At 38.5% G+C, this 26,851-nt stretch overlaps 1 protein-coding gene across 2 annotated transcripts in view; it reads left to right on the forward strand.

Annotated features, from left to right (window-relative positions):
- Positions 1 to 1,035: 1,035 nt before the first annotated feature.
- CTR9 (CTR9 component of Paf1/RNA polymerase II complex) overlaps positions 1,036 to 26,851 on the forward strand; it is a 32,787-nt gene continuing 6,971 nt past the window's right edge. The window contains exons 1-18 of one of the 2 annotated variants that reach the window (XM_075065175.1): positions 1,036 to 1,286; positions 3,151 to 3,249; positions 5,331 to 5,570; positions 6,179 to 6,296; positions 7,618 to 7,707; positions 10,652 to 10,800; positions 13,176 to 13,283; positions 13,800 to 13,907; positions 14,052 to 14,288; positions 15,367 to 15,456; positions 15,577 to 15,705; positions 15,827 to 16,010; positions 16,475 to 16,563; positions 20,844 to 21,029; positions 21,197 to 21,284; positions 21,539 to 21,687; positions 24,486 to 24,602; positions 24,760 to 24,905. In XM_075065175.1, coding sequence (XP_074921276.1) covers positions 1,242 to 1,286; positions 3,151 to 3,249; positions 5,331 to 5,570; positions 6,179 to 6,296; positions 7,618 to 7,707; positions 10,652 to 10,800; positions 13,176 to 13,283; positions 13,800 to 13,907; positions 14,052 to 14,288; positions 15,367 to 15,456; positions 15,577 to 15,705; positions 15,827 to 16,010; positions 16,475 to 16,563; positions 20,844 to 21,029; positions 21,197 to 21,284; positions 21,539 to 21,687; positions 24,486 to 24,602; positions 24,760 to 24,905 — 2,372 coding nt within the window. In that variant the 5' untranslated portion in view covers positions 1,036 to 1,241. Of the gene's footprint in view, positions 1,287 to 3,150; positions 3,250 to 5,330; positions 5,571 to 6,178; positions 6,297 to 7,617; positions 7,708 to 10,651; positions 10,801 to 13,175; positions 13,284 to 13,799; positions 13,908 to 14,051; positions 14,289 to 15,366; positions 15,457 to 15,576; positions 15,706 to 15,826; positions 16,011 to 16,474; positions 16,564 to 16,832; positions 17,019 to 17,185; positions 17,274 to 17,527; positions 17,677 to 20,843; positions 21,030 to 21,196; positions 21,285 to 21,538; positions 21,688 to 24,485; positions 24,603 to 24,759; positions 24,906 to 26,851 lie in introns of both variants that reach the window. The other variant, XM_032762350.2, reaches the window with a different exon arrangement.

The raw sequence follows: 26,851 nt of genomic DNA on the forward strand, positions 1-26,851 counted from the left end.
TTTAGGGCTAACTCCTGCAACTATTAATCACATGAACAGGCCTTACTCAAGCGAATAACAGTCTACTTGTGTGTTTCCAGGCTATTTGCACGAGAAGAGGTTAAAGGAACATGCCATTAAAGAGGCACATAAGAGTTGTGCTATAACACATACCAGCTAAGGGCTTGTCTACTTCACACAGCTTTTAGCGACAAGGTTGTATACAGCCTTGTTGCTAAAACTCAGCATGTGTAAACACTCTTTGTTGGCACTTTTACCCACAAAATACTTCCAGCTCCGCAAGCAGCTTTAGCTTTGTTGGCAGGCAAATGCTCCTGCCAACAAAGCCATGTTCACACTGCCACTTGCCTCGGCAACAAGTTTGCCTTTCGCAGGCCCGGGTGGGGGACAACTTTTCAAATTACCCATGAAAGACAAAAGTTGTGGTTGACAACTTTCCAGTGTAGACCTACCCTAAGGCTCTGTCTACACTGGGAGAGATTTGCTGCTGGCAGTCGGCCACAGCTTATACAGGTGAAAAAAGAGCTTTGGCTGGGATGCCTTAGGCCCGTTGCCTGAGGGAAGGAAGCGATACCAGCAACGGACTTTTGCGTCACTACAGCTAAGTCGACACCAAGGGCACTTCCTGGTAGCGACACGCCGGGGAAGATACGAATTACCCCCAACCACACTAACGTTACCGCCCGGGCAGCAAGTTTCCACCGGAGACCGGGCCTGGCACGATGTGGCACTAGGCGGTGGCGGAGACTGACACGGTTTCCCGGCGCTAAGCCAGGCTGCTGCCCACAATGCCGTTTCCCAGTGCGGCCAGGCTCGACGAGGGGCCAGGGGGCGTCACCCCATTAGAGTGGCCTCCCCCCAACCGGGCGCTGCTCGTCACGGGACGGCTCGGACACGCGTGGGCTGCTCGCGGGGAAAAGGCGGGCGCGGGGACGGGAGTCTGAGGGGGGTTTTGCAACTGGGAGACAGGCAGTGCCGCCTGCGGCCCCGCGCCCGCCTGGCCTGGGGGCGGGGTCTCGTGGGAGGCGGGCTGAAGTTGGGCCGTTTCCGCCGGAGCCCTTCCGGGGTCAGAGGACGTGTTTGTGACGGGAGTTGGGTGCGCGGGGCGACGGGAGCCGAGCGAGGCTGAGGCTGAGGCTGCCGGCCGCCCCGGAGCTCGCAGCGGCGGAGCAGCAGCAGCAGCAGCAGCAGCAGCAGCGCCAGGCTGAAGCGGTCCGGCTGCGGCCAGCGCCAGCAGCACCATGTCGCGCGGCTCGATCGAGATCCCCCTCCGGGACACTGACGAGGTGAGGGGGACGCTGCGGCGGCCCCGGGCCTGGTTCCTTCCCCGTCCCGTCCCCTGGCAGCGTGCGGGGGGGCCCCCAGGAGTGTGTGTGAGTGGGGGAGGTGGCCTCATAACTCTGAACCCCCCCCCCCCACACACACACACATACACCCACACCCGGGCCTTGTGAGCCATCCTCACTCCCCTGAACCTCTTTCCCCGCCCGGCCTGTCTCTCCCTCCTGGGGGTCCAGCGGGATTGTACCTGGCCGGTTTACATGGGGGTGGGAAATAGCAGCTGTTAGGAAATGCAGCCTCGGCCGGCCGCATGTTGTAGTGGTTGTTTTCACACACGCACCGCAAGGAAGAGAATGATGGCCTCCTTCCCTTAAGATAACCTTCAATAATAAACATATAAGCCTCTTACAAAGACACTAAGGTGCTTAGTCCGAACTCCTTTGATGACTAGTAACTTTCATTTGCCCATGTGCTGTCCAGCTATAGCCTGGAATAGTTAAACTTCATGTTGTTTTATGTACAAAGTCACACCAGCTTAGCTAAAATTATGATTTAAAGTTCGCTTCATTAAATTGATGTAAAAGCTTGTGTGGACACTCCTAATTCAGTTTAAAGCTGATTTATGTCAAGTTGGGTTACCAGGGGTTCCTTGCCAACATAAACTAAACTGACAATAGGGATATATAGATTTAAGTGCCACTGGTGTTTAAACCAGTATAATTAGATCAATTTAAAACTGATATTGGTACAAATCTTGTATGAAGATGAATCCTTAAACTGGTGAAGCAGTTATAGTCATTTACTAGATACTTCTTACACATACTTGTTTAAAAAAAATCTTTCACTGCGATTAGCTGTTACTATGTTTGAAACTTGCCACCGTATCCACTGGACCAACCTTCCTTCCATATGTCTGTCTTCTGGATCATAACTTCTTTGAGAGAGACTTATTTTATGTCTTTTACATTACAGAGCACATTGTCAGTGTTGTATAAATAATAGGACAGATTTATTCTTTTCTCCCTTTGCCCATAGACTGCAAAAAAAATGGATTACATTCTGCTCTCTGAAATTTCCAGTTTCTGTTGACCGCTGTGCCCATTACTGCTCTGATTATTTGCTCCCAACCCCACAGATATTTACCATATAATACTCATTCATAAGCCGAATGAGCTTATATTTTGGTAAAAAAGTGATGCATCAAAGAGCGGGGGTCGGCTTATAAGTAGGTCTACACCAAAATTTGATGATCTTAAACTATTTAAACTGCCAAAGGTTGCCGATCCCTGATCTAATACATTGTTGTTATTGTTGTTTACCAGGAGCGTCTGCAGGCATAGAGCCCCTCAGCTTCCTGTGGCCGTGGTTTGGGAAGTGATGCCACTTCCTGCAGTTCCCATTGGCTGGGAATGGCAAACCACAGCCACAGGGAGCTGCAGAGCGCCGTGCCTGCAGCCACTCCAAGTAGATAAAACGTTCTGACTCACCAGCACCTTGTCCTGACAGACTGGGAGCCAAAGTTTTCCAACCCCTGAAATATAGGGTCGGCTTATGAAAGGGTCATACAGTTTTTGCTATTTTTACCTATCCATTTTGGGGGGTCGGCTTATAAATGAATGGGCTAATGAACGAGTATATGCAATACTGTCTATGTTATTTGGGGGGTGGTGGGGGGGAAAACCTCTTCAAGTGAAAAATCCAGACACTTGTAGGTTGTGTAATCTAACTTCTGGCATGCTGGGTAGAGTGAGGATTAGGGTTTCTGTTGAGTTGCTATTATAAATATTGTAAATATAGACTTTAAATGAAACTTTAACAAAGTAGATAACATGAATTAACACTTAACATGAATATTATTGTTGCTTTTAGGTCATTGAGCTTGACTTCGATCAGTTACCGGAGGGGGATGAAGTTATAAGTATCCTGAAACAGGAACATACTCAGCTGCACATATGGATTGCTTTAGCGGTCAGTATTTATGCAAATAAATTAATTTCTACTATATTGCGTTTGTTAGCAGACAAAATTAAATTATTCTTCTAGGTCACTAATTCTGGGCTTGATATTTCTTACATATAAATTTTGATATTGCAAATATCAGTAGCGGCTCTACAACTTGAGGTTTGTAATTAAATGATACTATTTTTGGCGGCTTCTATTACTATATTTAAAAATTGCACACTTCATTTTGTTTCAGCTTCGGTTTTTCAAAGTAAAAAACTTTGTTCTAAGAAAAGGGTATTCAAATATAGTGGGGAAAATACATTGGTGACTGGAGAAAAATAAAATTATCTCTTTGATTGTGCTTACTAAATTAAGAGGGATTTTATTATAACACAGACGTTACTACCTAGGCTATGCATCATAATGAGGCAAGATCAGTGCTAGCAATATTCACATAACTACCCCATCAAGTTTATGCTATCTGGAAGGGAGATCTGAACAGTTCCCAGGGAAGTGCTTTGATAAATAAGAAAAGAGTGAATGGAGGAAAAGTGGTTGTAAAAGACTATGAATGTGAAAAGAATCAACAACATAAAATTTTAGGATTAAATGACCTGAACTCTCTCCTTGTAAAGTTCAACTTCTGTATGCTTTAGCTAGATTTCCAAAGGTGTTTTCCAAAAGTATGTAGTGTGTTTTAGAACACTGTGAATGTAAGACGTTCTATCACATTTGGCAAGCCAGTTTATATATAGACTTTTCGATGGTTGCATAACCAAATATGTCTCTATTCCTTCTTAATAGAAGAAATTTTATTGCTTCCTAGAATAGTTAATTCACTTCCTTTAAATAAAATTAACCCTCCGAGTATTTTATGTGCTGTTTCAATTTTCAGTGTGTAAAACTCTTGTCATATGTTTATACTGTCTTGGCGTACTGCTATTTAGCAGTGTAAGTATAGCTGAAATTTGGTATCCTGGACATTTTCTGTGTAAAGTAACATTCCATTTTAATTAAAAGACCTTAACTTGCTGTAACTGACATGAATGTTTGGTTACTGTATTCTTCCTACTGTATAACCTGTTTCAGAGACGGAGAGGGAGGAATGAATGAATGAATGAATGAATTAATTTGGAATGATTACAGCCTGACTGGTAGGATGCTCACTTCTGTACCAGAAGGTTGTGGGGTTGAAGTCCTACATGAGGATGCTCACCCTCTTCTGACTACCATACACGACTAGTGGGTTCTGCAGTCTCAGATTTGTTGCATTGCAGGCAGGCTACAAACTGACTTTTTTTTGCTTTGCTTAGTCTTTGGTTGTCCAGTTGAACACTTAAGGATCCCAGAGCTCTTTTGGACAGGAGTAGCAGATCACTTGTGTACTGTCCAACAATTTCATCTTTGAATAATTTTTTGTGTGTGTATATGAATGAATGAATGAATGAATTATTGTGGACAGCAGAGCACTTGCTCTAACAACTGCTGTACTTGTGTATGTTTCAGAGTAGCAGCCGTGTTAGTCTGTATCCGCAAAAAGAACAGGAGTACTTGGGGCACCTTAGAGACTAACGAATTTATTTCAGCATGAGCTTTCGTGAGCTACAGCTCACTTCTTTGGGTGTGTAGAATGGAACACACAGACAGGAGATATTTATACATACAGAGAACATGAAAAGGTGGAAGTATGCATACCAACAGGAAGAGTCTAATCTAAAAAAAGGGTTTTTTTCCTCCTGCTGATCTCAATTGATTAGACTCTTCCTGTTGGTATGCGTACTTCCACCTTTTCATGTTCTCTCTATGTATAACTATCTCCTGTCTGTGTGTTCCATTCTATACATCCGAAGAAGTGAGCTGTAGCTCACGAAAGCTCATGCTGAAATAAATTTGTTAAGTCTCTAAGGTGCCACAAGTACTCCTGTTCTTTGTACTTGTGTATGTACAAAATCACTGGAAAGATTTTGTACTAACAAAAAGTATTCAAGGAGCTATATTGAAACACGTTACATTAGTATGTAAGTGAATATCTGTGGATTAACTGGAAAAAATATTGTGGTGGAATAGGTATAAAAGTAGCATTGAAAATGTTTTTGCTTTTATAGTTGGAATATTACAAACAAGGAAAAACAGAAGATTTTGTGAAACTATTGGAAGCTGCACGAATAGATGGCAACTTGGATTATAGAGACCATGAAAAAGATCAGATGACATGCTTGGATACTCTGGCAGCATACTATGTACAGCAGGCACGGAAGGAAAAGAATAAAGACAACAAGAAGGAGCTCATTACGCAAGCTACCCTGCTGTATACTATGGCTGACAAAATTATCATGTATGATCAGGTAAAAAAAAAAAGATTGTGTCCATTTATACAAAGAATCATAGCTATAAACTGTGTCATTAAACTTAGTTTGTAACTTTGTTATAGTATCCATACTCCAACTCTGGATTCAACGTACATTTTTTGAAAGGAAGCAGATACCCAATTATTGTTCCCTAAAGAGAAGGTAGCCAATGATGGGCAAGCCCTTATAACCTCATTAGTGTGTGTTACACTACTGATTTCACAAACATTTGGATTAAATTGGCACTTGCATAGCACCGCCTAGAATCAAAGTGGTCCTAGCTCAAGCGTCTTAATGTAACTATGCCTATGTATTCCTTTTTTGTTTGCCTAAACATTTTGCTCAATATATCTTCTTACTTTAATGGTATGTGATTTGTAGAAATGAATTGTGGGAACCTACAGTCTCACCATTGGTATTGCCACAGGCATTGATGCAAGAGAATCAAATTCATCATAAAATGCCAAAATGAGGTTTAAAGTAGTACCTTAACACTCTTTCCTTTAATCTAATTTTTATAACTTTTTAAAGAAAATACTAGGATTTTTTGAGTCTTTGTATAAAAATGCAAAGAATAATATCTTAGAAATCTGTTTCTCATCTAGAATCACTTGTTGGGAAGAGCCTGCTTCTGTCTGCTGGAGGGTGATAAAATGGACCAGGCTGATGCACAGTTTCATTTTGTGCTCAACCAATCTCCAAATAATATTCCAGCCCTCCTTGGTAAGAATTTTGTGAATATCTCTGCAAAAACCCAGTCTCTCCATCTCCGTTTAGGACTTGTAGAAAATGCATGTTCACAGTCTGTCCAAATTCGTGTAAGTAGAGACATACGTAGGCCTTGCAATAAAGAAGGGAGATCTCTGTCTTGGGGCAATACACATTTAAGATTCTGAGATGGATTCAGGAAGTGCCTGCAGAAAGAATGCTGGTGTGGTGGGGTCATTATCAACAACTGTATGCTAATGCCTGTGTGGTTATGTACATGTCCCCTCTTGTAACATGGCTTGATTCTGCAGATGTGCTACCTCTTCTTCCCCCTTTGTCTGGCTCTTATAAGAAGGAACTCCCAGGTCAAAATATTTTAAATTGAGATTCCTCTGTGAGGGGTCATGTATGTTTAATATGTCTCTTATAGTGTATCAATTTAGTTTTTAACCACTGAAATCAAGTCCTTGTTCCCCTTGATTCAGGGTTCCTACAGCCCTCCTTCTAGGCTTCTGTATGAGTGTTCCTATAGGCTACCCGTCTGTAGATCAGGAGTCTCACAGCCCTCCTAGAGTCTGTGCTGATAATACAGGCTGGCTGTACCACTCAACTTCTGAGCTGGCCTCTTTAATCCTGTCCTTTCCCCCAGGTCTGTGAAAGGTCAGTAGGCTAAAGGGCCAACAGGCAGATGCACAGTTCTACTTTCGCTAGGCAGGTATGCCTCCTTCAAGCTGTCTGCTCACTCTCTCCTTCTTTGGCTCCCTGGAGGCTTCTCTTTTATTCCTAACCCTGAGACTGATGTATACTGATGTGACCGATTTAGTCACATGACCTACCTGATTTAATCACATTTGGGGAGGAGAGCTAAGTGAGGCACAGGTGGGGCAGACCCTTTACTCTAAAAGGGGCCGGTCACCTGGGACAGTCCACCTTACTTACTATTCTTTTCTTGCTGACACTTCTGGTGGTCAGAACACTTTCAGTAGTGAAGAGTCAGCAGGCAGTAACCCCTTCAGTCAGTATTCTAGAATGAAGCTTAGGGCAATTTTCATCCAAACTTCCTAACCAAGAAAGGAAAATTAAAGTTATTTAAAAATTATTTTAAAACCTTACTTTTATGTTTGTTATTGCCTTTTATTAATTTTATTTTCTGAGATACTTGACACTTGTAGGATTGGCATCAAGACGCACAGCGCAGTTATAATCAAGTGAATGTTCCTGACTGCATCCAAGCCTTCATTAATTCCATTTATTCTGGTATTAACTACTGAAAAAGTCAAACCTTTTACAGAACAGCAAACCTATAGCAACTTCTGTAACTTGTTTGTTGTAACAGGTAAAGCATGCATTTCATTCAACAAGAAAGATTATAGAGGAGCCCTCGCCTACTACAAGAAAGCACTGCGAACCAACCCAGGTTGTCCAGGTAAGGCATAGAAAATCTTTGCTACTGAAGCAATCTTACTAAGTTGTTTAAACCTAAAACGTCCTTAAAATTCCTGCAGTTAGAAAATGGGCTTTATTATAATTCCTTTTTTCAAATCCATTCTGTCACAAATGAAATTCTTAGTCTTGTAGGACAGATTTGCTTTCTGCTGGCTCTGTAATAGCTGCTAACTGAGTAAATGATTACGAGTATGTCTGCTGTATTGTAGCCATGTTGGTCCCAGGATATTAGAGACACAAGATGAGTGAGAGGTAATTTTGTTTTATTGGACCAATTTCTGTTGGTGAAAGAGAGATGCTTTTGAGTTACGCAGAGCCCTTCTTCAGGGAACGGTGCTCAGTGTCACAGCTAAATATAATGCAGAAGAGATTATGATGACCAGTATCTCCCACACACCTTTCAAGATACATGGATCCGACACATGCCTATTACAACATGCGTACCTCATCCAGTGCACTAAATGCCCCAATAATGTGTTAACTACCTATGCTAAACAATGTAAATATGTGTACAGGTTTTGCATCTGTTGTTGTGGCAGGGTCTGGCCCCAGACCCTGAGTTCGTGTGTTTTGGTCTGTGAGGAGCTTGCTTCTGATAGTGAGGTTTAGTGAGTTGTTTGAAGGCCAGAAGAGGGGGTTTGTGAAAGATTATTTTTTCAGGATGTGGTCCCCATTTAATATGGGTTTTGATTATTTTATGATACCCCCATAGGGGTTCCAGTATGGAGTAGAAAGTGACAAATAGAAGTGTGCAATTGGAGGAGGATTTTTTTTCCTGTGTTGAAGCAGGTTCTCTTGGGGTGTTTGTGTGGCCTGTTCCATGATGCGATGTACTTCTCTGGTGGAGTGTCCTTGTTTGATGAAGGCAGTCTTAAACGTGTTAAGGTGTATATCCCAGACTTACCACAGAATATGCTCCGAAGAGAATCTGAGGACCTGGCTGTAGATAACAGATTTCTTGGTGTGTTTGGGGTGGTTACTGGATCTGTGAAGATAGGTGTGATCTGTGGGTTTACTGTGTGTTTTGTCTGCAGTGTTCCATTGTTGAAGCTGATTGTGGTGTCCAAGAAGTTGATGCTGGTGTGGGAGCATTCTAGAAAGAGAGAGTTTGGATGGATGGGGATGGTTGAAGTTGTGGTGGAAATCTGAGGAAGTCTAGGTCCTCTGTCCTGAAGATGAAAATATCATCAGTGTATCTCCAGTATATCATTGGTTTCATGGTGCATTTGTCCATAAATTCTTCTGCTTGGTGTCCTTTGAAGAGGCTGGTATACTGAGGAGCCATCCTACTACCAGTGGCTGTTCCCATGGTTTGGTTGAAGTGTTTGTTGTTGAATATAAAATTTGGTCTGGGTGAGGATCAAATGAATAAGTTTAGGGTAGATATCTGAGCATTGGCCATACTTTCTCTGGCTATGATTTGAGCTAGTGCGCTTATCAAAAAGAGGATAGCTTTGCCAGTGGGAAGGGCCAGCCACCTTGAGTGTGTGCCTAGCATCTCAGACAAGTATGTACTCGGGGTGACTAGTGGCTCACACCAAAGTGGCTTCACTCCATTTTTAGTATGCTAGCTCAAGGGGAGCCGGTGCAGATATATTTCTTTGAGCTGAGATTTATGCTTCCAGTTCAAAGAGTAGGCATACCTTAAGGAGGCCAAGTTCAGAATAGTATTTCATACATTTCTGACCAATAGATTTTTAAAAAGCCGTTAAAGAAGTGCAGAAAGTACAAAAGGGATATCTGAATCAAGACTATTGTCCAAAAAGGATTACAGAAACTAGCTCTAAGGTTTTTGAATATGAAGTTAGACAGAGGTAAATGTATATGTCACACAATTCTGAACAAAACAAATGATGTATTTGTCAAATTTGTCTAAGATGTGTAAAATGATACAAAAATATCTGATGAACTAATCGTTCATTGTATTGTATGGGATTTTTATTACTGAAATTCTGTGGAAACTACCAGAGGCAGCAGAAGTTTTATATATGCAGTGTTCAGAAGTTAAAGAAGGACTCAAAGAGGCTGTCACACATTCCTTTAACAGAGGAAGAAGTGTAATAAAACACTGAAAGATGGGGTATACCTACATGAGCTTCTTGACCATTTTCTGTCCTAAACATGAGTTATAATTAGAGCCACATGTAATCTTTGATTCTTTAGTTATGGATTAGCTGCAGAATCGACTCCTTTCTGCAGAGTTGTGCTCAGAAATTGAAGAGATTTTTTTCTTAAACTTCTTTACTACTTAAAAGGAATGTAAACAAATGTGGCTGTTTATTCCTGAGTCTGCAGGGAGCCTGAAACAATGTCTGTAATGTGAATGGCTCCCTTTATGTTGAACAGTGTGAGAACTTTGATACCAATGGATGATGATTTAAGCAGCCTTTGTTAATTCTTTCACTTCTAATCATTTTAGAAGAAACACCTAGCTTAATTGCTTATCCCACAATCCCAACCATCTCATACCCTTGGTGAGGTACCAAAACTGTCCCCTTACTAGCTGATCAAACCTCCAGCTTTCCTGCTTGACAATTCTGTAATACTGTTCTTTCTAAATGTCATTCTGCAGCACAATAAAAATTTACTTATTAGGAATAGATTAAAAGTGATATTTAATAAGCATAAATGTTACACTGACTGCACTAATCTTTCATATTTCATTTAATGAAAAAAATTATCTGAAACTACTTCAGAAATAGAAGCCTACTCCATTGGAATAGAGTAGAAACCAGGGTCTTACCACACTGTTAATGTAATCTTTTCCACTGAGCACGGGGCCTTGTTTATAACTATCTCTAAATACAGTGTGAATCAAGTAATAAAGATACCAATCCTGTATCAGCTCACTGTTCAGAGTAAAAAACATACACGTAAAAAGTTTTGATTTTTGACATTCTGAATGACTTGCTTTTATTTCCTAGCTGAGGTTCGATTAGGCATGGGCCATTGCTTCGTGAAACTGAACAAGTTGGAAAAAGCTCGTCTGGCATTCAGCAGGGCTCTGGAGCTCAATTCAAAATGTGTAGGGGCTTTGGTTGGACTGGCTGTTCTAGAACTCAATAACAAAGAGGTAAGTGTGAGCTGGGATGGGGAGAATGTGAAGTGCTGTATTGGGTTTCTAGTTAAACAGTGAGCCTCACAACAGTCTGAAAATCATTTTTTTTTACATTTTATATATTACCTGAATCACTTTAATCAACATCACTGATGTTGATGGTCTTGCAATTCTGGATAGTTATGAAGAGTGCAAAGTAAATAATGCTAATCTCTCCTGCGCTTATTAAATGCAAGCGGCTCTAAGAAGTGATACGTACACTAAGTGATATGAATTCAAAATTATAGTGGTGTGTTAAATATATATGTGGGGGGGTTGTATGTAAGTATATATTTATTTATTAACATAGAATAGTAAACTGTGCCCATGTACGCAGTCTGAGTACATTGCTAATTGTTTGAAATTTGTCCTTAATTCTGGAACTTAATTAGTTCACCACCTTCAATAAGCTGCACCTCTAAATACAAATAACATTGCAACACGTTGACCACTGCTGCATTCTTCCCTTACCCTCTTTAAAGGCCAGGCATTAAAAACAAGTCCTTTAGTATCCTCTGAAAGTCTGCAAATCTCAAGTAAAATTGGTCTGGTGTAGGAGGACACTTTAGGGAGAATGCTATACCAGTAGCTCCCTCACCATTGTATCAAGGAGTAATCTACTGTTGGTGTCTCCACTGATTGCTATTGTGGCAGAGTGTCTTGGTAAGAAAGGCAGTCTCTCAGGTGGCCTGATCCCAGGCCGTTCAGACTTCATAAGTCCAAACCAACACCTTAACATCTGTCTGAAGTTTGCATGTAACTATTATAGATTCAGGAACACAAGTGTCACATGGACCTTGTCCACAGTAAAAGGTTTGCCACTTTAATCACACTGGCAAAACCCTTCTGTGTTGATACACTTTTACACTGGTATAACTGCATGTACTGGTTATTCCATTTTGGCAAAGCAAAACGAGCTAAAGTGATATACGTGCATCTATACAAGGGCTTTTACCCAAATAACAGCATCAGTAAAAGTTGCACCCTGTGCCAACATAGTTATGCCAATAGAACTTTTTGTGTGTAGACCAGGCCTTGCTCTCAATTGGACACCCTACTTACTAACTATGTGACCACCTTCTGCACCATTTCTAGCCTTCATATAAATTTAAGATGTAGCCTCATGTAGGGTGCATTGAAAATACAAATAGTAATTCTATTCCTGTCTGATTTTGCTTTTTGCATCCCTTCAAACCTGCACTTGCACATTTAACTTTTATCTACAGTATAAATAAACATATATGGAAATGAGAGAATTGACATTGTTAAAATTATAGAACCAAACAAAGTTCTAAAACCTGAGATCGTAAGTGATTCATTAAACTAAGTTCACAGGGATATTGCTATGATAGCTTTGGAAAGGCCGTATATATTTTTGGACTGTAAAACGCTTTCACTTCTATTGCACCTTCCATCTGATCATTGGAAAGCATTTCATGAATATTAATCTTTCATTTAGGTATTTTACCATTTTTATGACGGATAAACTGAGATGTAAATGCTAAATGAGTTGCCAGAAATTACACATTGAGTCAATGGTAGAGCAGAAAATAGAATTAGAGATAAGATTTCTTCCCTGTAACAATTTCACATTTGTGCCAGCTTGCAAGTTACTGTACTTGTCATGGGTTCTGACTTGCAATAAAGTTTGGGTTTGTATTCAGGAAAACTAAATTATTGCATATTAAGAGATCCCATTGGAAGGGAATGATGTAATGTTCATTTTGTAAAAGGCAGACTATAAAAAGCAAATGCTTATCTAGTATTTTATAGTGTAGTAGTGCTCAAAGTTCCTAGTTGAGTTTGGCGCTCCAGTGTGCTAGTTGCTGTACAAAGGCATAGGAACACATGGCCAGTGCTTGCGCATTAGAGATAAAAACATATAGGGTGGGACAAGGATACAACATATTAGCAAACAATCAAGATGAGGATGAGCATACATGGTGTTTTCTCTTTCAGTAATTGTGGCCAGAGTGGGGATGAAAGGGAATGTTGGGGGTGGCTGGGGGAGTAAATAGGAACAAGGTAGTTGAGTGTTAGGTATCATAGTGGGCAGAGGAAGTCCAGCCATGAGAGGATCTGTGAGGACGTAGGGGGAAACCTCCACCTCAGGAAGTCCTGTTCCCCTTTCTCCCACCTATGAAAGGGCTCGTTACTCTCTGTTGTGAATCTGGGAGGAGTAAAGAGGTTTTGGCTGGATCTCTGTCTGTCCTGATGCTGCTTCTGGCCATCAGTGGGAAGACCCATCTGAGTCACAGTTCCTGGGTCTTGTAAGAAGAATAGCTCTGAAGATGTTATGTTGAGGAAATATGTTGAAATATAATGCTAATATCTATCAATATTTCATCTAGGCTGATTCTATCAAAAATGGCGTTCAGCTCCTTTCTAGAGCTTACACAATTGATCCCAGTAACCCAATGGTGCTGAACCACTTGGCTAATCACTTCTTCTTCAAAAAGGTAAGAAAATATGTGAATGGAAAATTCCATAACCTTCTAAACAGTAACCGCTCCAGTGTCAAACTCATTACTGCTTCTGCCTTCCAAAAATCATTTTAAATCCTACATTTTGAAAGGTATTAAAGTACAGCTGTTAAAAGAATGTTTTACCCATTGTGTGACTTTCATGAGGCCAAAGGGTCAGAGTAAATTTTTAGTATAGTCAGACAAGTGTAAAGTTTCAATTTTTAGATCCTTTATTACATTTTTTCTGAAGATTGCCAAGAAAGTGCACACACTTTTTTCTTTATTTAAACCTACTTATGTTTCCTGAAGACATTTATTTTCTGCTACTTTTAAAACTGGGCTATAGAGAAAAGAACAGTAACTTGTCAAACTAAATTTACTGATGTTAACTTACCAAATTCTACTGCTTGTTTGTCTGCATTAATCAGTCCAGGCCTGTTTCAGAAGTGTATAAACTTCACCATTAATGGGTTGGGATTTTTCAAACTGAGTTTTATTTTCATCATTCAGGATTATGGTAAAGTCCAGCACTTGGCTCTCCATGCTTTCCATAATACAGAAGTTGAAGCTATGCAGGCAGAGAGTTGCTACCAGCTGGCCCGGTCTTTTCACGTACAGGTAGAATGAATTTTTAAAAATCCTCTTCTAGATTACATTTAGAATATTGTAATATTCAAATATATTCAACATTTTAAAAAAAAGGAACAGAACACTAAGAAAATAATCAATCTTCTTTTTTTCTTCTTGTTTCTTTTAAATTAGGAAGATTATGATCAAGCTTTCCAATACTACTACCAAGCCACACAGTTTGCCTCATCCTCTTTTGTATTACCATTTTTTGGATTGGGTCAAATGTACATTTATCGGGGGGACAAGGAGAATGCATCACAATGCTTTGAAAAGGTTTTGAAAGCTTATCCTAACAATTATGAGACTATGAAAATCCTTGGATCTCTTTATGCTGCTTCAGAAGACCAAGACAAACGAGATATTGCAAAAGTATGTTCAGATATTTATTTGCTGAACTTTGGATCTCAGTGTTACCTGTTTGATGACCTTGAATGTATGTCACTCCAGCTGATGCCTCATTCATGCATCCAAGGGAAAAATTTGTCCCTGAAAATCTGAGATATGGCGTCACTAAAAATCAGGTTTACTTTGCTGTGAAAATAGAACTGGGTGTGTGTTAGTTTTAGTAAGTCAATCACTTTTCCAAATGGCAGATATTATTAACTGCAAAGGAGGTAATGTCATCTGAACAGAAGTGGGACCACACTAGGAGACCTGTTAACTAAAGCTAACAAAACCATTCTGTTTTCTGTTGCTTATGGAAAAACACTTGTTTTCCTCTGCACAAAAACGGTGATGTGCCTGTAAATGACAACTTGATGATCAAATGTCTGGGAATATTCTTGTCCTCCCAGTTTAACATTCTGAAAGGACATTGTCACATACTAATACAACATTTTTTAAAATTTAAGTCTGTTTACTCTTTCTGATGCTTAGATCTTTTCCTACTGATTTTCTTTGCATTTAGTCAGCACTGCTTTTCCCTCAAGTTTTGAATGGCAGTGTGTTAACATGGTTTGGTTTACTGATCGGTAATTTAACAGTATATAATACCTTTCTATCATGACCTACTATGTTTTTGGTAGGGAACACAGACATTTCCCAGAGCTGAGCTTTAATGAAAACAGACAAGCATAACATTGGGACTGAACTGAAAATAAGTTTCATGGCAAATCAATCTGCTAATTTCTCATTTATTTGAATGTGGTAGTTCTGAAGAAGTTTGTATTCCTTCTGAATATTTAGAACCCTGAGGGCTTTTCCCATGTCTTACTAAATGTCGGGGGCGCGAAGGGTGGCAAATACATGATGTTGAGTTAAGTGATGAACTAGGTTGCCTTTGTTGCCTGACATGCTCAGTCATATGCATACATTTGAGGATTTATATCTTTACAGAAGAGAAATGTACTGCTTTCAAGCCTAAACATGTTGAAAAACCAACCTGGTGCATTTTTTGACAGTTTATATTAAACTTTTGCGTGCATAAGTAATGTTTGGATTTTCTCAGGGTCACTTGAAGAAAGTCACAGAACAGTATCCAGATGACGTAGAAGCGTGGATTGAACTAGCGCAAATCCTTGAGCAGACTGACATACAGGTATTAATGCTGTAAAATGGAGACGTTGTGTAACGTGTACACTTGGTTTAAGTTACAAAGTGATGCATAGAACTCATCCTGCTATTTCCTTCCCACGTCTTCAATCTTACAATTGCACAGGGTGCCCTTTCAGCCTATGGAACGGCAACACGCATCCTTCAGGAGAAAGTACAGGCTGATGTGCCACCAGAGATTTTGAATAATGTGGGTGCTCTCCATTTTAGGCTTGGAAATCTAGGTGAAGCAAAGGTACTAAACCACATTACTACTTTTTAAATAACCTAATTTTAAGAAATTATCCAAAGTCTTGAGTTTTTAAATTATTTAATCATCCAAGCATTCTGTTCCTCTCTTTTTATTTTGTCCTTAGAAATACTTTTTGGCATCTCTGGATCGTGCTAAGGCAGAAGCTGAACATGATGAGCATTACTACAATGCTATCTCAGTAACAACATCCTATAATCTTGCCAGATTATATGAGGCAATGTGTGAATTCCATGAAGCAGAAAAGCTATATAAAAACATTTTAAGAGAACATCCTAACTATGTTGACTGTAAGAAATTCTTCCATTTTGGTTCAACAGTCCTCTTCAAACTGAAAGATTTTTGTACTGAGGCCCTCATCTGCCCCTTTGTATTGTTTGAGATTTTTGTTTTATAACAGACTTCAGGAGGCTGAGCAATTGTCTTGTGTAACTGATGTATCCTTTCTTTTGAATTTTTCTTCTATTCAGTGCATAGCTCATAAGTCAAATTAGAGTGTGTTCAAATTTTAACTATTTTAATTAACACTTACAAAAGATATAGTCAGAGATAGAATAAGCTTTCCAACAAAAGATATTCTCCAGCATTTAAATAAAAATCATATGTAATGTGTGTCCATATGTAGAAATAAAAATATAGAATATCTTTAGATGCTTGATATCCTAAATGTATCAGGAAAAAAAACAGAATAAATTAGGTCAGGCATGAATTTTACAATTTGAGCTGATTATGTAAAATAATTTTCTGTTTTTAGGCTATTTGCGCTTAGGAGCTATGGCTAGAGATAAAGGCAATTTTTATGAGGCTTCTGATTGGTTTAAAGAGGCACTTCAAATAAATCAGGTTAGTGAGACTCTGAAATATTTAATTTAGAACTAAAATTTCAAATTAGATTCACTGGATTACTGTCTCTCTTTATGAATATAGGTAAGTTATCCAAAGTAGTCCTTTCTTCTAGTTAACTTCCTCTGCTCTGTTTTCTGTACATAAAAATGTAATTTATTTCCATATAATACATGTGTAATAATACAAGGATTAAGGCTTGTATTTAGATGTCTAACCCAGATAAGTGAAAGCAGTCCTTAAGTTACTTCTGATGGAATTTGTTTCAGGATCATCCAGATGCTTGGTCTTTAATTGGTAATCTTCACTTGGCTAAACAAGAGTGGGGTCCAGGACAGAAGAAATTTGAAAGGATATTGAAACAACCATCCACGCAAAATGACACTTACTCCATGCTGGCTCTTGGTAATGTCTGGTTGCAGACTTTGCATCAGCCCACCAGGGATAGAGAGAAGGTAAATTTCACACTGGTTGAAGTGCATTGGTATGCCATTAACCTTTGACCTCCCTGGTGCAAGTATTTCATGTTGTATGGAAAGTTCATCAGTTGTAAAATATTAGGTGCACTGTGTCACCAAACAGATGAATGATTGATTAATCTTTTTCTTACTCATGTTTGTAGGAAAAGCGTCATCAAGATCGTGCACTAGCAATCTACAAGCAAGTACTTAGAAATGATCCAAAGAATTTGTATGCTGCTAATGGCATAGGTGATTATTACACTTAAATTCCCTTTAGTAGTTTACTAGTGGTTTCTTGGATTTAGCTCTTTTACTATATAATCTGTAGAGCATTTCAAGCATCGTTTTTGTTTTTTTGCAGGGGCTATACATAACTGATCTGTGGAGGAATGTCTTGCTGTATCATGCAGTTAATTGTCTCAATTCTCTGTTAACATCATTCTGGTAACTTGGATAGGATTTAAACCTGGAAGCTTACACTGTACATTTAACTTTCCCTTTAGGAGCTGTATTGGCACACAAAGGATATTTCCGTGAGGCTCGTGATGTTTTTGCCCAAGTGAGAGAGGCAACAGCAGATATCAGTGATGTGTGGCTGAATTTGGCACACATCTACGTAGAACAGAAGCAATACATCAGTGCTGTGCAGATGGTAACCTCTATAACCATTGAACTATTTAAAATATTGGAATGAGGTAGCAAAGGAATAGCTAGAGGTCGTTGCTGGCAGCTTCAGCTATTCTGAATAATATTCTGTTTTAACAAATTATGGTCCTATTCAAAATAAAATAGAAGTCCTTTTAGCTGCCAGGTTATGTCTAGATTTAGAAGTGAACTGCCAACTGTGGACAAGAGTAACAAAGGATGTATCAACTTGTACATTTATCTTTTCTATGCTGTCCTAAGTAGAGTTAAGATATAAATAGATTAGAGTTTTGGTCTACTAGGAGGCATTTTTGATTGTGTGTAGTTCAGTCAACATAGTCACTTTATGTCATTTATAAGAGAACCTAACTGAAGTAGAGAAGTACAGTTTGCTGTCTTTCCTTCATGGCAAAGTTTTGTAATCATGGCCCAGAGTGACTGCTTACGTGTATGTGACACACTTTCAAAACTACCAGGAAAACGTTTAACTTCATCATCGCCCTTTCAACACACACATAGTTGATCGTACCAACTATTTTGGCCGAATCCACAAACTCAAGAGTCATACTAAATAATTAAGAAAGAAAATGTCTTTTGTATACCGGGGATCTAGTAAACTATGGCCTAAACAAAATTGTTTCCAAAGAAACATCCATCTGCTAGAAAACTGCTACTGTAAAACATGTGCCCTACAAGTCAAACTTAAAATAACAAAACCAAGCAAAACTCAACTGAATGATATTTTGGAGACAAGCTCCGAACAAACAAAAACATTATTAGAGACATGGAAATAGAACCCTCCTTAAATTGTGTGTACGTGGGCCTTAGAATAAACACACCCAGGAGCTTCAGAATGGCTATAAAAGCATTACGAGAAACAGCGATGCCATATGGTTTCATAGTTAATATGCCATAAAAAAACCTACTAGATACACTCCTCCATTGAAACTACTGATAAAACTGTTTGATAGCAGTAGGAGTCAAATTATACTATATGAAAGTGAAGTCACAAGCCTATTGTAACAGACAATTGTATTGTTTGGGACAAAAATCTTAATAGAAACTTTACCTCAACATTTTCGCAGGTATTCTATGAGCACTAGAACTCCAGGGACAAACTGGGGGGTCACTTACCCGTATCCTTCTAACATGCAGAAAAGAACGCTAAACTTAAGAGCAACACAGCAGAGTTCCTCCATTGCAAAGCACAGGGAGGTCAAAAGATCGTATCCAAATAGAAGTGCATTATCACTCTGTGGTCTTGCCAACACAAACAATTCCACCCACAACTAAAAATGCACAACACGTTAAGAGAGCACCAGTATTGGCGTCTATGGAAGAACAAATCAAATATAACAACTTAGCCTGCTACAGCCACAAAATTATTGCAGTAGCTGACTCTCTGCAGAAAATAGGCATAGCCAAGGTAGCTTTCTCACCAAATATAGAATCCTTGGCCATAAACTACAAGTGGAAATTGAGAAACAAAGCACAGTCCAACCCCAGAGGGTAGTGCTTCCTGCCAATTTAATAGAGACTGAGATGCTTTCTACTGCAGTGTTCAAAAGTGAGGAAGTTCAGATCGAATGGTTTTCCCACAAATGATCAGAAATGATGCAAGGCTTTTCAATTAAAAAACAGCCAGGAAAAACTGCATAGCTTTTGTGTGCAGGGGAAAAAGAGAAATGGCATGTTACATGACAGCCTGTCACTGGATCAACAAAGGATGGTAATGACCAGTGGAAACTGAGAATAAAATCCTAAATGCAGCATGAAGCCCAGTTGTAGGCTGATTGTACCTGCATATTACACTTCAGCAACACTTAGATAAGTTACTGTGCCAAAGACTATTAAATTAGCTGAATAGAACTAACTTGATAAGCATTTATTAAAACTGATTGTTCTTTTTCATCACAAACTATAGTGAAGGGGCAGGAGGGGTGAAAGAGGTACATCAAGTATATTTCAGGTTATGGTAGCAATACATATACGTGAATAGAGAGAGAGAAAATGGGAATGTCAAATTTCGTAACTTAAATGAACATGCTTATTACAACAATTCTTTTTCTTACACAATTTGTACCCTTACTCTGGTTACTGTAAATCAGTGATTGGAAAGGTTGAGAGACTATTGTACCCTTTCAGGATTCTGATTTGTCTTGCCTACCCTAAGTTTTACCTCACTTAAAAAACTACTTGCTTATAAAATCAGAAATAAAAATACAAAAGTGTCACAGCACACTATTACTGGAAATTGTTTACTTTTTCATTTTTACCATATAATAAAATTATTGGAATATAAATACTCTACTCACATTTCAGCGTATAGTATATAGAGCAGTATAAAACAAGTCACTGTATGAAATTTTAGTTAGTACTGACATCTCTAGTGCTTTTTATGTAGCCTGTTGTAAAACCAGGCAAATATCTATATGAGTTGATGTACACCCGGAAGACCTCAGTGTACCCCCAGACAACCACTGCTGTAAATGAATGGTACGTGCTTACAATGATGTCCGTTCCAAAATGTGTAGGATCCTATTGTATTAAGCTAAGGACTTGCAGGAGTCCTGAGGGACCTACAAATTTTTACAATAACTGGGAACTCAAAATGGTATACGGTAAACAAAGTGGAAGAGAGCCACGCAGTATGATGTAATTATTTAAAAAAAAAAATAATAATGAAATAAATCTCTTTCATGAATAGAACCCAAGTTACTTGGAATTGTCTGCAGTACAAAAGCGCTACAAGAGTTCTTTAAAACGCCACTCTCTTTTTTTAGTAATTTGATCTCTCCATTTCAGTATGAAAACTGCCTCAGAAAGTTCTACAAGCATNGCTAGAGATAAAGGCAATTTTTATGAGGCTTCTGATTGGTTTAAAGAGGCACTTCAAATAAATCAGGTTAGTGAGACTCTGAAATATTTAATTTAGAACTAAAATTTCAAATTAGATTCACTGGATTACTGTCTCTCTTTATGAATATAGGTAAGTTATCCAAAGTAGTCCTTTCTTCTAGTTAACTTCCTCTGCTCTGTTTTCTGTACATAAAAATGTAATTTATTTCCATATAATACATGTGTAATAATACAAGGATTAAGGCTTGTATTTAGATGTCTAACCCAGATAAGTGAAAGCAGTCCTTAAGTTACTTCTGATGGAATTTGTTTCAGGATCATCCAGATGCTTGGTCTTTAATTGGTAATCTTCACTTGGCTAAACAAGAGTGGGGTCCAGGACAGAAGAAATTTGAAAGGATATTGAAACAACCATCCACGCAAAATGACACTTACTCCATGCTGGCTCTTGGTAATGTCTGGTTGCAGACTTTGCATCAGCCCACCAGGGATAGAGAGAAGGTAAATTTCACACTGGTTGAAGTGCATTGGTATGCCATTAACCTTTGACCTCCCTGGTGCAAGTATTTCATGTTGTATGGAAAGTTCATCAGTTGTAAAATATTAGGTGCACTGTGTCACCAAACAGATGAATGATTGATTAATCTTTTTCTTACTCATGTTTGTAGGAAAAGCGTCATCAAGATCGTGCACTAGCAATCTACAAGCAAGTACTTAGAAATGATCCAAAGAATTTGTATGCTGCTAATGGCATAGGTGATTATTACACTTAAATTCCCTTTAGTAGTTTACTAGTGGTTTCTTGGATTTAGCTCTTTTACTATATAATCTGTAGAGCATTTCAAGCATCGTTTTTGTTTTTTTGCAGGGGCTATACATAACTGATCTGTGGAGGAATGTCTTGCTGTATCATGCAGTTAATTGTCTCAATTCTCTGTTAACATCATTCTGGTAACTTGGATAGGATTTAAACCTGGAAGCTTACACTGTACATTTAACTTTCCCTTTAGGAGCTGTATTGGCACACAAAGGATATTTCCGTGAGGCTCGTGATGTTTTTGCCCAAGTGAGAGAGGCAACAGCAGATATCAGTGATGTGTGGCTGAATTTGGCACACATCTACGTAGAACAGAAGCAATACATCAGTGCTGTGCAGATGGTAACCTCTATAACCATTGAACTATTTAAAATATTGGAATGAGGTAGCAAAGGAATAGCTAGAGGTCGTTGCTGGCAGCTTCAGCTATTCTGAATAATATTCTGTTTTAACAAATTATGGTCCTATTCAAAATAAAATAGAAGTCCTTTTAGCTGCCAGGTTATGTCTAGATTTAGAAGTGAACTGCCAACTGTGGACAAGAGTAACAAAGGATGTATCAACTTGTACATTTATCTTTTCTATGCTGTCCTAAGTAGAGTTAAGATATAAATAGATTAGAGTTTTGGTCTACTAGGAGGCATTTTTGATTGTGTGTAGTTCAGTCAACATAGTCACTTTATGTCATTTATAAGAGAACCTAACTGAAGTAGAGAAGTACAGTTTGCTGTCTTTCCTTCATGGCAAAGTTTTGTAATCATGGCCCAGAGTGACTGCTTACGTGTATGTGACACACTTTCAAAACTACCAGGAAAACGTTTAACTTCATCATCGCCCTTTCAACACACACATAGTTGATCGTACCAACTATTTTGGCCGAATCCACAAACTCAAGAGTCATACTAAATAATTAAGAAAGAAAATGTCTTTTGTATACCGGGGATCTAGTAAACTATGGCCTAAACAAAATTGTTTCCAAAGAAACATCCATCTGCTAGAAAACTGCTACTGTAAAACATGTGCCCTACAAGTCAAACTTAAAATAACAAAACCAAGCAAAACTCAACTGAATGATATTTTGGAGACAAGCTCCGAACAAACAAAAACATTATTAGAGACATGGAAATAGAACCCTCCTTAAATTGTGTGTACGTGGGCCTTAGAATAAACACACCCAGGAGCTTCAGAATGGCTATAAAAGCATTACGAGAAACAGCGATGCCATATGGTTTCATAGTTAATATGCCATAAAAAAACCTACTAGATACACTCCTCCATTGAAACTACTGATAAAACTGTTTGATAGCAGTAGGAGTCAAATTATACTATATGAAAGTGAAGTCACAAGCCTATTGTAACAGACAATTGTATTGTTTGGGACAAAAATCTTAATAGAAACTTTACCTCAACATTTTCGCAGGTATTCTATGAGCACTAGAACTCCAGGGACAAACTGGGGGGTCACTTACCCGTATCCTTCTAACATGCAGAAAAGAACGCTAAACTTAAGAGCAACACAGCAGAGTTCCTCCATTGCAAAGCACAGGGAGGTCAAAAGATCGTATCCAAATAGAAGTGCATTATCACTCTGTGGTCTTGCCAACACAAACAATTCCACCCACAACTAAAAATGCACAACACGTTAAGAGAGCACCAGTATTGGCGTCTATGGAAGAACAAATCAAATATAACAACTTAGCCTGCTACAGCCACAAAATTATTGCAGTAGCTGACTCTCTGCAGAAAATAGGCATAGCCAAGGTAGCTTTCTCACCAAATATAGAATCCTTGGCCATAAACTACAAGTGGAAATTGAGAAACAAAGCACAGTCCAACCCCAGAGGGTAGTGCTTCCTGCCAATTTAATAGAGACTGAGATGCTTTCTACTGCAGTGTTCAAAAGTGAGGAAGTTCAGATCGAATGGTTTTCCCACAAATGATCAGAAATGATGCAAGGCTTTTCAATTAAAAAACAGCCAGGAAAAACTGCATAGCTTTTGTGTGCAGGGGAAAAAGAGAAATGGCATGTTACATGACAGCCTGTCACTGGATCAACAAAGGATGGTAATGACCAGTGGAAACTGAGAATAAAATCCTAAATGCAGCATGAAGCCCAGTTGTAGGCTGATTGTACCTGCATATTACACTTCAGCAACACTTAGATAAGTTACTGTGCCAAAGACTATTAAATTAGCTGAATAGAACTAACTTGATAAGCATTTATTAAAACTGATTGTTCTTTTTCATCACAAACTATAGTGAAGGGGCAGGAGGGGTGAAAGAGGTACATCAAGTATATTTCAGGTTATGGTAGCAATACATATACGTGAATAGAGAGAGAGAAAATGGGAATGTCAAATTTCGTAACTTAAATGAACATGCTTATTACAACAATTCTTTTTCTTACACAATTTGTACCCTTACTCTGGTTACTGTAAATCAGTGATTGGAAAGGTTGAGAGACTATTGTACCCTTTCAGGATTCTGATTTGTCTTGCCTACCCTAAGTTTTACCTCACTTAAAAAACTACTTGCTTATAAAATCAGAAATAAAAATACAAAAGTGTCACAGCACACTATTACTGGAAATTGTTTACTTTTTCATTTTTACCATATAATAAAATTATTGGAATATAAATACTCTACTCACATTTCAGCGTATAGTATATAGAGCAGTATAAAACAAGTCACTGTATGAAATTTTAGTTAGTACTGACATCTCTAGTGCTTTTTATGTAGCCTGTTGTAAAACCAGGCAAATATCTATATGAGTTGATGTACACCCGGAAGACCTCAGTGTACCCCCAGACAACCACTGCTGTAAATGAATGGTACGTGCTTACAATGATGTCCGTTCCAAAATGTGTAGGATCCTATTGTATTAAGCTAAGGACTTGCAGGAGTCCTGAGGGACCTACAAATTTTTACAATAACTGGGAACTCAAAATGGTATACGGTAAACAAAGTGGAAGAGAGCCACGCAGTATGATGTAATTATTTAAAAAAAAAAATAATAATGAAATAAATCTCTTTCATGAATAGAACCCAAGTTACTTGGAATTGTCTGCAGTACAAAAGCGCTACAAGAGTTCTTTAAAACGCCACTCTCTTTTTTTAGTAATTTGATCTCTCCATTTCAGTATGAAAACTGCCTCAGAAAGTTCTACAAGCATCAGAATACTGAAGTATTGTTGTACTTGGCCCGAGCACTCTTCAAATGTGGCAAATTACAGGAATGCAAACAGACTTTGCTGAAGGTAAAAATATATATGTATATTGCAGTTTTTAAAGTAATTTTATTTTTTAATGCATGATGTTTCATATCATTGGGTTATTAATGTACATTCAATTGCTTACCATCCATATGTCATTGATAACTTTCTGCGATTTAAAAGATGTTCATTTCATTCACAGGCTAGACATGTAGCTCCCAGTGATACAGTCCTTATGTTTAATGTGGCTCTAGTGCTACAGAGACTAGCCACCTCTGTCCTGAAAGATGAAAAAAGTAACCTGAAGGAAGTACTAAATGCTGTGAAAGAACTGGAGTTAGCCCACAGGTAACAATATGCCGTAAAAAAAAGTTTTTATGCCTTTTTTTTAAATTGCTATAGTATGTTTTATTTAACTATGTTATTAAAGAAAATACTTTATTCTAGAAAATACTCAGTGTGTATCTTAAATTCCAATTTTGATACGAGTGAAAGTTGTCTTTTGTAAAAATCTTGTGTGTTTAAAAAAAAAGTTACATCTCTCTACATTCCTAGTTGAAAATACTCTGCCAATCTTTGCTCCAAATCCAGTTTTGATGTCATAAGTCCTGATACACTAATGAGTTAATCTTTGAAGAAGTTCTGTTCTTGTTTTTTGTCTCCACCTTATGTAGTTCATTATGGAGGGAGAAGATCACAATTGAAGGAGGCAGGGAAATCTATCACAAACCACTATTCATTAACTGAAAATGAATAATTTTTGTTAAAATTTTCAACTAAAGCAGAAATTGTGAAAATAACAAAACAAAACAAAACTACCAGCTTTGGAACCATTTCATGAACTTGTTCAAAGTCTCTCAATTAAGCAGACTTCACGAGTTATCTTACAAACTGTATTTTTTTAATAAAGAAAACTGTGTGTAATTAGATTAATCAAACTGTCAGCACTTGTGAGCGTAATCAGTTGAACATGCCATAGGAATTAAGGCTTAATTCTGTTCCTTGGTAACTAATGCTGGCCTTCCTCAGCTTTCTTTTCTTCCTGCCCACTTTCCCAATGCAGACTCTGGTTGTAAAATCTTGGATGAAGTCATTTGTTTTATATCCTGGTTTCCTGCCAACCTACTGCAGTCACAGATCTCAAGGAGCAGTTTACCTTAAATTCCAAAACACTGGGTGGCAGGCAAACTTTATTACTTTTTTGTTTGCTTGAACAAACCGCAATGTGTTTCTTCACTTTTAAGCTGTCTACCTATCAAAGTGACTTGTTCAGTTACAGAAGTGAGACATTTTATGTAGATAGCAATTTGTTTACAAGTATCAACCAATGTTACAAATTGAGTACTTTTTTTACTAGTCCTGGCTTCACTTTGCCACTGGACATCTCTAATTCTGAACTCATTCATAGTTACTAATCAATTGCCATTGAGTTTGCTCAGTCAGACCAACTAGAAGAAGATCAGCCAGTCATATCGGCATAAGGGATTCTGATATACTTCCAAACAGTCTGTGCTGTCACTTGCTTTATATACTTAAGCACAACTCTGAAATGCAAGGCAAAGTTGCCTAGTGGATGTTTCTTTTCAAACTTCTATTATAGCAGGAACTTACTTTGTCTGAGCCCTTTTGCCCTATTTCCTCATTCATGCCCAGAAATATCTTGCTCCTGGTATTGACCAAAACACTTCATCAGGATAAAGGCTTCTAAATATTTTGCTCACAAATGAAAAATAAAAAACTGTTATTTACACAAGCAATCACTTCAAAATTGTATTGCATGCTGTAATACAAAACTCCAGTCAAATTTCCATTTAGAAATCCTGTAAAAAAGTCTCTAATCTCTTCTCTTGAGGAAAATGGCTTGCATTACATGACTGAATTGTCAGAATTGGTGTGGAATTTAAATTATCCTACTTGGTTGTACTCACTAAAGTATTACGGTCCTTCTAGAATTACGCATAAATTAGCCAGATTTTCTTTTTTTTAAGTGGAGTTGATGCCCCAATCTGGGGGAATTCAGACTTCCAACACATTTCATGACATGTCTGTCAGGATAAACTTGAGGGTGGAATCTGAATCTTGTCTCTTATGAAAAAAAATTGTTTTTCCTTTGGAGTAGAATGCTAGGTCATTCTAGCACAGAAAAAAAGTTCTAATATAGAAATCCTCTCAATCATAGAAAGGTAGGGCTGGAAGGGACTCCTAAATCATGAAGCCCAGCCCTCAGTGCTGAGGCAGAACCAAGTAAACCTAGACAAATGCTTGCTTGCAGATTGAGAAGTTAACTTGGATGG

This window comes from Chelonoidis abingdonii, chromosome 4 (genome assembly GCF_003597395.2).
Source record: "Chelonoidis abingdonii isolate Lonesome George chromosome 4, CheloAbing_2.0, whole genome shotgun sequence".
NCBI lineage: Eukaryota > Metazoa > Chordata > Testudines > Testudinidae > Chelonoidis > Chelonoidis abingdonii.